This window comes from Chiroxiphia lanceolata, chromosome 1, assembly GCF_009829145.1.
Source record: "Chiroxiphia lanceolata isolate bChiLan1 chromosome 1, bChiLan1.pri, whole genome shotgun sequence".
Taxonomy (NCBI): Eukaryota; Metazoa; Chordata; class Aves; order Passeriformes; family Pipridae; genus Chiroxiphia; species Chiroxiphia lanceolata.
The window spans coordinates 66,237,790-66,247,753 of NC_045637.1; the positions used below are offsets into that span (position 1 = coordinate 66,237,790).

Genomic DNA, 9,964 nt, shown 5'->3' on the forward strand with positions numbered 1-9,964 from the left:
CCCCTGTCAACTTGTGGAGGGGAGCGATAGAGAAGCTTCGGTGGGTGCCTGGCATCCAGCCAGGGTCAACCCACTAGAGTTCACACAATGCCAAAAGACAAACAGCTAGGATAATTAATCACCTAGTAAACAGTTACATCCAATTCACTATTCCAAAGAATACATAACTACCCAGTACAAACCAAACCTATGCTGCAGTCAAACACCACTTCCAAACCTGCAAGAAGTCTGCCAAACACAAAGACCAAATTAAGTACAAAGCAGATATTGCAATACCATTCAGCTCTGGAATACTTGACAAGCCTGGGTTTTAAAAAGGCACAGACTGGACTTTCCATAGTTAAGATAAACACAAATGCTAATCTTGGCTTTCTAAATATATTGTTTATTTATAGTTGAACGTTAGCATCTGAACAGAAATCGGCAATCATGCAGGGATAATCTTTCAGTGATGTTTCTGTTTAAACTGAAGTCCACAGTAGCCACATGTTCCAGTCTTTGTATCTTTGTCCTGCAAAAACATAAAAATAAAACGGCTGCTATTTTCACTTTATAAAACTTTTAGAAATTACAATTTTTGTCTTATTTCTTTGTGCTATCTTAAAATTGATCAGTATAGCTGAAGTACTGAGTTTAATCTTATTTGAAACACTGGAAGAAAAAATGATGGTATGAGGTTCATGCTTTATTTCTATATCCTATGCAGCTCTCCTTCTGCCACACTCTCAACTACCAGGCCTAATTTCGACAATATAATTTTGAAGTCAAGCCAAATGATATCTCTTCAGCAATAAAGGATCCTCTTTCGAAACTGGACACCTTAAGATAGTTTAGTTGTATCTGTTTCAATGTTCTGAAAAGATCACTTCATAATTATTTTAATACAGAATAGGATTTGGCATTTCCAAGACAGGAATTTTGGTAAGTGACAGAGTTATTGTTCGCTACAGGAAGGAGGAAAATTTCAGTAGAAATCCGTGAGAAATGCTGAAAGAAAATATTTTAGAGAAAAGGAGTAGTTACTGCTGTATAAAATTTTATTATTTTCTCCAAAAGATACAATACAAGACAGTTAAATACTCAGGAATCTTCTGTTATTTAGCAACACAACTACTTGCAGTCAATTACAAGATTCATTATTATTAGTTATTACAAGATTCAAAGCCAATAATCCAAATTACCCTCCACTCCCAAAAGCCTAGATTTGAGTTGTCAGGAGTAGGGGAAATAAGCTGATCTAATACCATTCTCTCTGTTTGCAGACTTTAGCTTTCAAGATCTAAATCAGATATCTTGTAATTTGATTATTAACACAAAAAAGACCTCAAAATTCACAACAAACTAAAGCATTCTTCAAGAAGAGTGTGGTACAGGTCAAACAAATCAACATAAATGCAACTCAACATTAGTGTGCTACACAAGTCAAGGCAGGAGAACATTTCACAAGTTAAGGCTAAAGCTTCCTAAGTGTTACGAATCAGAACCTCCCAGCATTTGACTTTGAATAATGTCAAATGAATCATTACAAAGTTCCTTTTTCAAAATAAAAATGCTTGTGGTTATAGTTAGGAGTCACAACAACACTAAAGGACACCAGTTCTCCCCTATTGCTCTTTTGGGCAATAAGCAAAGGTCAAAGCAAGGAGAGATTTTAAGACATCTGCAGTCATGGTCTGCCTGAGAACAGTACTTAAGAAACAGGTCATCATCACTGATTCCACTAAGGTCATGTAACAGTAGCCTCAATATTTTTGCTCTCTAGAACAAGAATACACTGGAAATAATCACTACAGTCAATAGGAGGACAGTACAACAATTATTTTTCATTGACTCTCTGTCTATGATTGAAACATTCAACCTTCAAAACTACCAAGATTCCCAAAGACTGAAAAAGGGGTTTTATTTGGTTGGTTTTCTCTTTTTTTCCCTTAAACTCTCAAAATTCAAAATAAACTGCATATTCCTAAGAATACTGCAAATGCATTGTCAGTCTATATGGTGGAATTTAAATAATTAGAGTCTCAAAACACAGTGAGAATATTATTTCTTTGGTCTCAAGGCGCTGCTTGTTCTTACTACTTCACTTAATTTCTATTTTTAAAAAATATTGTCCTATTAACCAAAATTTCAAAAAGAAATTTCTGTGACTTCAAATAAGAGCCTTCTAATTCTTCCTATTTTATATTAGGCAACAAATAAAATGAACACTTCAAGTGGTTACTCCTTTTACTTGGTTAAACTTTTACTTGGTTAAACTAACATGACAAAAAGTAGATAATCTTACAAACAATTTACAAGCAAAATATGCTATAGGTAGAATAATGATATTACCAAGTTGATGTATACTTTAGGATGTCCCAAAGCTCCACCACCACCATCGCATGATATCACTCTGCTTTCAACTTCACTCACAGGTTGCTCTGCTATCAAATCAATTGCAAAATTCTTGTTCACCTGTAAGAAAAAGAGGGAAACTTTCGGATACCTTCCCCAGTCAAACAGAAAGCAATTGCTATTTGCTGCCTCCCAAGCAGTTCCACTACAGCCACTGTGAGAAGTTACTGCACAGGCTTTCTTCCATTTTCTCCACCAACTCTGTGCCATAAGCCAGATCAATGAACTACACGCTAAACTCTAAAAAAGTAATCCCTTCCCCTGATAAGACAGGCCACATCAGTGCTTGGGTTTATGTGACCCAAGCAGATTCAGCAGGTGAGCAGGAGAAAGCAGACAAGAACAGAAGATATTTAACCAACAACGCCTCTGTATTCTGCTTTAGTGACTACATGATAAAAGTGCAAAATCACTGCTGATAAACTCAAAAATAATAGTGAGACAAGTAAGGTCAGGTACGAGATAAAACAATTGCCAGTAATTTAGAGTCTCTAACCACACACTTTATTTTATCACACACAAGAATCTCACAAAAACATGAATGGGGTGCATAAAAACAAGTCAGAAAGACAAATTGTTCATCATTAGAAAAAAGAAAAGCCTCTAAATGTCACTACACTACTCTGTAAATCCATCACATTCACTTCCTGAATATGCACATCACTGACAAGTAGGGCTTATTCCTAGACCACACCTGCATGGCCTGGCAAACATATCCATCTCTGGACAGGCTGGCAACTTTTGCCTCAGCAGGAACTACAGCACTCCAATAGACTCCAAATAAGCACTGAGCAGACAACTACTACCACAGATCAGGTAAAAATACTCCAGGAGGAGCCAGCTTTTTCAAAGGTGATGTTATACACACATGAATATCAAATAATATGTACACCCAATGAAGGCACTATCCACTGCTCTGTGTATAAGGCTCATAAACATGCTGGTATTTGAATGAGGATGAAATTCTTGGGAAACAGGTAGCTATACATCCATTATATGAATCCTTAAGAACTACAACGGTATTCTTATGTAGTATCTTTCACCAAGTCTCCAATGAAGTCTTCCCAAAATCTGCATTTTTGGTACAGAAATGGAAAAGTCACTTTTGGCAACAACAAATTTGTCTTTACCAAAAGATGATAGCTTAAAAAAGTTAACAAAAAATTAAGTTTTGGTATTGAAACAATTCACAACATCAAGAAATCCGCTGCCTGGGGCCTGTGTCAACAAGTCATATGTAACTTTTGCCAAACGGCAAGGGCTTTTACTGCTGTTTTTAATAATGCTCAAAAATGTGCATCTTTGATTTCATGCTAAAGAAGGAGGGAGATAGCACCACAATACTCCTTTGCTTCAAGCTCAGAAGCAAGAACTCCACTCTTGCCAACATTTTTTAACCACAAAGGTATTTGTGAGGAGAGGGGAAAGCAAGAACTTCTAAACCACTCTATAGCTGATTTGTTTGTGGTTCAGCCTACTAAACAACAGACAGTCCAGGAATTCACAGGGAAAACACACCACAAGAAAAAAGAAGTGGTTTCAGTTACATCAAGTCCCTTCAACTAAAGCACAGTAGTACTTAGCAGGAAGGAGATGTTTCCCTCAGCACATTCAGATGTGCCTTGCCCAATGCATAATTCAGTGGGCAGTTTTTTTCCTGGCCACAGTGCCAGCTTGACAATTCCATTGCTGTTTCTTTCCACCTACTTGCCTGTGCCAGAACATGATCTAGGAGATCAAAGAGATAAAACCAAACTTGGATTTGACCCAAGTCCAAAGACCTAGAGGGAAAGCAGGAGAGAGTATTTAAAACAGACCAACACTGAGGTCAGCTGCTGCACTACAGAAAGGGGCACTAGCCCAACAGAAAATGTAGAGCTGAAGTGAGGATGGCAGTGTTGAATTGGGTCCTGTGCTGCCTTAGGGGTTAGAGAAGGGCAGTCCTAGTTGAACTGCAGCAGGTGCAGTTTAGCAGTTGCCATGCTCGGTTTTGTCAAAGCTACTTGCTTTAGGCCCTTGCCAGAAAGCACTAATCCCCCAGTTCTGCACATCCAGCACAGAGAGCAATGATGTCAGCTAAAACATGTGGGTTTCCTAAACAATTAGGCTGGCAGAACTGAGGGGACAATAACCACATATGGTAGGCTGTGCCCCTGGGCCTGGCCACCTGAAGCACCACAGCACGGGCACAGACTCCCTCACTGGGGGTGCCCAGTGGCTGTGTCCCCAGATGAGAAAGCTGCCTTGGCTTTCTGGGCCCAGTGGCTGGACTGGGCTGATCACAAGCCAGACTCAACCACCTGGCCCATACTGAAGGCAAAGAGAAGAAGTGACAAGAAGGAACAGTCACCAGCATCACAGGTGAGCTTCTGCTTCAGAAACAAGACAACGTTCAGACTACAGACACAGATGTCAAACCCTAATACCAGCAGCTGAAACACACTGTGGGACAATGGCAAAGCCCCTACAGAGGGATCCCATTAATAAGCAAAGATGAGGATCATTTTAGAATTTAAGGTGTAAATTTTGTCCCAATTTCACAATTAAAACTTAGCACTAAACCTTGCTCAGCAGACTTAAAGTTTGACTTTTGCTGGAGAAGCAAGAACTGAATTGAACTGAAAACCCTAGGTGTTCCACACCACATAGAGTCTGAAATCACCTGATGGCCAAGCACATTAGAGGGAACCTGCCCTGTGGAGAATTAGGCTTAAGGAGCATTTCCTACAAACTTACAGAAGTAGCATAGAAACAGGCAGTACACTTGAAAGAGACCTCCTTTGCCAACTACCCTTCCAGAAGTAAGCTAATTCATCATTTTAAGTGACATTTTCACTTAATTATTTCGCATGTAGAATCCCCATTTTTGTCACACAGCATGAGTTAAATTGTATCCACAACACAATGAGGTGAACTGAAAATGAAAACTTGGAAATCAGTATAATTAGTTCAGGTTGATTTAAGAAGAAAATAATTACATGCAACTACATTAAAAATCTACCACACCTGATATTTAATGCCTCCACTTTACATAAACATTTACAGCATTAACACTAAAGCACTAATCAGAGGCTCAGAAACTGAGAAATATAGTTTAGATGAAACAATCTCTATTTCTCTCCCAAAGGCCAGCAGATCCTTGATGGAGCTGTACTGCTTGATCATTTGAGAAAACTCAGTGCTAAAAGACTTATCAATGACATTAAAAACATACAAAAAGGTTTTTTAAACAAAAACGGTTCCGAGTTTAAGATGCTCAAATGCCTACAACTTCAACAACCTACATGCAAGCACTTAACAGGTGTAGAGCAAGTCTTGAGTTTTCCAAGTTTGTCAAAAGTAGGAAGGTGGACAGAAGACATTATAAGCTGTCTTAAAAAGAATTTTCATTGTAGTGGAAAAAAAACCAAAACACTGAAACTCAAAATCCAAACCAGTTTGTTTCATTTTGGCTGGGGTTTTTGGGTTTGGTTGGTTTCTTGGTTGTTGGTTATTCTGGGGATTTTTTGGTTTTGGGGTTTTTTCAATGACAATCAGGTAGAGGACATCACTATCAGGTACAAAGAAAAAACCCACAAACTACCCCCTCCTCCATAAGAAAAAGAAGAATGAGTTACCTCCTTTTGTCGTCCAACAAATCTAACTCTTCTATAATCCTTCTCATCGTATACCTAGAACATAAAACAAACTTGATCTTATTTAAATAGCAACTACTAAAACAAAGAACACAAAGGCTTACAGAATAAACAGTTTGAACTGCTTCCCTGGTTTCAAGTATTATCATCATCTTACAAGTATGTACTACATAGGAAAAGTAATTTCCATTTCTCTCACACAAGAAAATAAATTCCACGCTATAAAGCAAAAAAGAAAAGGAAACTGCTGGTATGGGGGTGTGGCATGAAAGCCAGTAAACAGAAGCCTTAGTTCTGATCATAAAGGTGAACACAGATTTATTACTCACAATGCCTTTCCTTGATCTCCCACTGTCATCTAGAAAGTAAACCAAACCAGGAAATTCAAGTTTTGTATTTATCTATGTTCCGTTAACTAATCACAGTGAGAGCCTTCGCACGTCATATCCACCAGTCGTGCCCCTCTCGCATTTCCACAGGGCACCACACGAGCCTCCCTCTCTCGCACGCTCAGTTTCTCCATTAGAGAAGAGATAAAATGAAACTACAAAGCACTGACACAAGCGTACCTCCCACCTGTCAGCTCCTCGGCTGGGTCAAATGCCGGGTTCAGACCGGAACGCCCGATAATTGCCAATGACCCTGTACTAATTAACAGGGTTGGGTTCTTTTATTTCTGAAACCTGCGTACGGATCATCCAAGAACACTGATTTCCACAGCGCCTACTAAACGGAGAATCACAGAATCACAAAGAATCAATCACAGGTCGGAAAAGACTTCTGAGCCCATCGAGTCCAACCACTGACTCAACACCACCGCGTCAACCAGACCGTGGCACCAAGTCCAGTCTTTCCTTAAACATCGCCAGGGACAGTGACTCCACCATCTCCCTGGGCAGCTCATTCCAATGCCTAATCACCCTTTCTCTGAAGGAATTCCTCCTAATGCCCAACCTAAGCGTCCCATTTACATCACAGCATGCCAGCGCGCTTCTCGCAGCCCCGGCACTATTTCCCCGCGGCGCGCCCGCCGCCCTCCCCGGGCAGGGGAGGGGTAGCAGCACCGGGCCCGGCGCGCTCACCTGCCCTGTGTGCGTCACCAGCTCGCCGGTCTCAGAGACCCGCACGCCATAGGGCCGAACGGCGGCAGCAGCAGCGGCGGCGGCGGCGGCCGCCCCGGGCCTGGACAGCAGCGGGCGGCCCCGCAGCACCAGCCAGCGGAAGGTCGCGGCGGGCGCCGCCATCTTCGCGCCAGCCACGTGAGTCCCGGGCGGGAGGGCGGGGCGCGGCCCTGGCTCCGCCCCTCCCCGGACCCCGCGCGCGTTTCCGGCTGCGGGGGGCACTCGTGGCGGCGGTGAGTGCGGGGAGGGTGGTGCGGTGGGCTGGGGTGGGTATCCGCCTGCACCGCGGAGGGGAGAGGGTATCGGGGCGGGTCTCCTCACCGTCGCGCTGTCCCCGCAGGGCACGGAACATGCTGTCCCTCCTGGCCCGGGCCGCCTCCGCGGGCCCGCTGCGCTCGCTGTGCCGCTCGTCCTTCTGCTCGCTGGCCCCGTGGGGGCGGGCGGCGGGCAGTGGGGCCCAGACGCCGTGCTGGGCCCCCCGCGGGCTGCTGGCCGTGCCCCCACCGCCCGGGCCGGCGCTGCCGGCGCTGGTGGCGGGGCTGAAGACGAAGACGGTGCTGAAGAGGCGCTGCAAGGATTGCTTCATCGTGCGGCGGCGCGGGCGGCTCTACGTGTACTGCAAGACCAACCCCCGGCACAAGCAGCGCAAAGGGTAGAGCCGGGCCCGCAGCCGTCCCGGCGGGCACGGAAGCAGCGCGGCGTTCGTCGGCCGGGCCTGGAGCCCCCCCCCGCTGTCCCTGCCCCCGGACCGCCGGCTGTCGCCCGGCTACGCCCTGGCTTCAGAGAGCCGGCTGCCGGAGACACGGACCGCAAAACGGTGCGGGGGACAATGTTTCATCCTAATCCAGGTGTAGAGTGAGTTAGATCCTGGACGGTCCTTGCCGTAACTTCAGACCGTGGATACTGGGAACTGAAATGGGAAGCCACAACTCTCAGGACCTCTCGTCATCTTAGTTGTGAAGCCTTACTTTAAAATCGCCTCGCTGTTAAATTAGTAAGGATGAAGCTGAATCATTGGAATCTGAGATGCATTTCTGTTTAATTAAAGCAAAATGACAATAAACTTAATTCTTACAGTATACAATGTTTTCTTTTCATAAAAAAAAAACCCTGAGATGTTGAAAACTGTGATAACAGAACCAATAGTTTAAAACTCAGGTGGGCTCTTAAGTAGCAGATGATATGAAATATGTCACATTGGAAGATAATATTCTAGCTTTTGCCTTGGTTCATAGGTGAGGTAGAAATTTCTTTTAACTGTTGAGTTACAGCAGTGTTGCAGTTGAGTTGCAACAGCAGACATAATCCTGTGTAGCTTCAGTAATGCCAATGTAAATAACCCTTGCTGCTTATCACTGGGTTTTGAAGGGACATGATATTTTAGTCAATATACAGTAATAAACACTTTTTAAAGTTTTATTGTCTTAAGTAATTTAATGATATATTTACCATTCACAGTGTATTCAGAAGTGTTTACAGCCTCCCTCAAACAAGTCCTCTGATGGTTTCTGCTGTACCTGCTATTCTACAGTTTCCCAAACCGTAATGCAAATGAAAAGGCAATACCTAGGAATCATTGCCTTTTGGGTGGGTATTGTAAACCATTTGGTGCAGGTCTCTACAGCAAAGAAGGTAAAAGTAGCAATTTCAGATTCCACCGAATTTGCTTTAAGCTTCTGCAAAGCTTTAGGCTCACTTGCAATAAATCAGTGAGGCTTTAGAATTATTCTTTTTTTCTTGTGTCCCTTGAAACAACTCTCTCCTAACAGAGGTTGGAGAGAGCAATAATGCCTCAGAGGTCACATAAGCAAGTGTAATGTTGAATGCAAACTGATGGATTGGTACCCATGAATTAATTAGCCAAAATTGCTGCAATGCATGAAGGTGTTCCTCGTGCTTCAGAATATGGCTATGCTTGAGGCAGGAATGTTCGATCTTCCTGTGAACTGCAAGTTGTTAGCAAAAGGTACCAAAGTAAACTTTTGGACAACTATTAAGTTACTGCTACAAGTTTGCCAGAGCACTGTGAGAGAGTGTCCCAGATTTAGAAGAGGTGAAATGGGTTGAACACTGTTCTTGAAGTTGCTGTAATGTTGTATAGTATGATGACTTGAAGACCTTTTCTGCCCAGTTATAATTCCATACAGTCGAACATGTCTATCTCGTATTGGCCTCATTAACCAGCAGTGTGCCTGTAGCAAATGTGGATAGAGCCTTCCTAAATCTTTGTTCATGAAGCCTAGCCATGATAATTCCATAACTTTGCAATTGCAGTAACTTTTATAATTACATCTTTTTTTACTAGGTGCTTCGTAGAGAAGGAGAAGCTAAGCCTGGAAATCTGTGCCTAAGTGTCCCAGAGGCAATAGTTATTGACTGATTTTCCATATGTTGAGTGGCTTGTCTTTTCACTTATCTATCTGATCACTGGAAATGTGGGTTTGGTGAAAGAGGAACAGGTTACTTAACATACACATCCATCTTTGGGGGACATCAGACAAGTTCATGGCAATGAAGGGAGAGAGAAATGGCTAGCTCCATCTAACTAGAGAGAGACAGACTGATTCAAAATGTAAAAGCCTCCTCAAAATGAAAGAAATTTGAAGTAGCAGAAAACTGGCTGTACTTCAAAAGGTTTTATTGAAATTCAGGCAGTCATGAAAAAGAATTGCTTTCTGAATACCCATTGCTTGTGCATGAAAATAAAATATAAGCAGAGAAATTTAATGGAAAAATCTTACACCTTTAACATGCTTTTTCGGTTAAGCAGTCTTAGCAACTAGAGATTTTAAAAGCTCTGATTCTCAGTGTTAA

General features: G+C 42.6%; 2 protein-coding genes across 2 annotated transcripts; one reads left to right on the forward strand and one right to left on the reverse strand.

The window, feature by feature from the left end:
* Positions 1–364: 364 nt before the first annotated feature.
* NDUFS6 (NADH:ubiquinone oxidoreductase subunit S6) lies at positions 365–7,294 on the reverse strand. Its single transcript, XM_032704065.1, has 4 exons — positions 7,112–7,294; positions 6,012–6,065; positions 2,332–2,454; positions 365–511 (listed from the first exon to the last, which is right to left on the reverse strand). The coding sequence occupies exons 1-4, from the start codon at positions 7,271–7,273 to the stop codon at positions 446–448; spliced, it is 405 nt and encodes a 134-aa protein (XP_032559956.1). The 5' UTR covers positions 7,274–7,294; the 3' UTR covers positions 365–445.
* A 47-nt stretch (positions 7,295–7,341) lies between these two features.
* On the forward strand, positions 7,342–8,229 carry MRPL36 (mitochondrial ribosomal protein L36). Its single transcript, XM_032704078.1, has 2 exons — positions 7,342–7,383; positions 7,491–8,229. Exon 2 carries the CDS (start codon positions 7,501–7,503, stop codon positions 7,804–7,806), a length of 306 nt encoding a protein of 101 aa, XP_032559969.1. The 5' UTR covers positions 7,342–7,383; positions 7,491–7,500; the 3' UTR covers positions 7,807–8,229.
* Positions 8,230–9,964: the final 1,735 nt, after the last annotated feature.

Excerpts from the sequence above, each read along its gene's own strand:
- NDUFS6 (XM_032704065.1), bottom strand. The coding sequence starts at position 7,273 with ATGGCGGCGCCCGCCGCGACCTTCCGCTGGCTGGTGCTGCGGGGCCGC. Across the intron at positions 6,066-7,111 it reads TGGTGACGCACACAGGGCAG|GTATACGATGAGAAGGATTA; the intron begins GTGAGCGCGCCG and ends TTTATGTTCTAG. Across the intron at positions 2,455-6,011 it reads TTGTTGGACGACAAAAGGAG|GTGAACAAGAATTTTGCAAT; the intron begins GTAACTCATTCT and ends TTTTTCTTACAG.
- MRPL36 (XM_032704078.1), top strand. The coding sequence starts at position 7,501 with ATGCTGTCCCTCCTGGCCCGGGCCGCCTCCGCGGGCCCGCTGCGCTCG.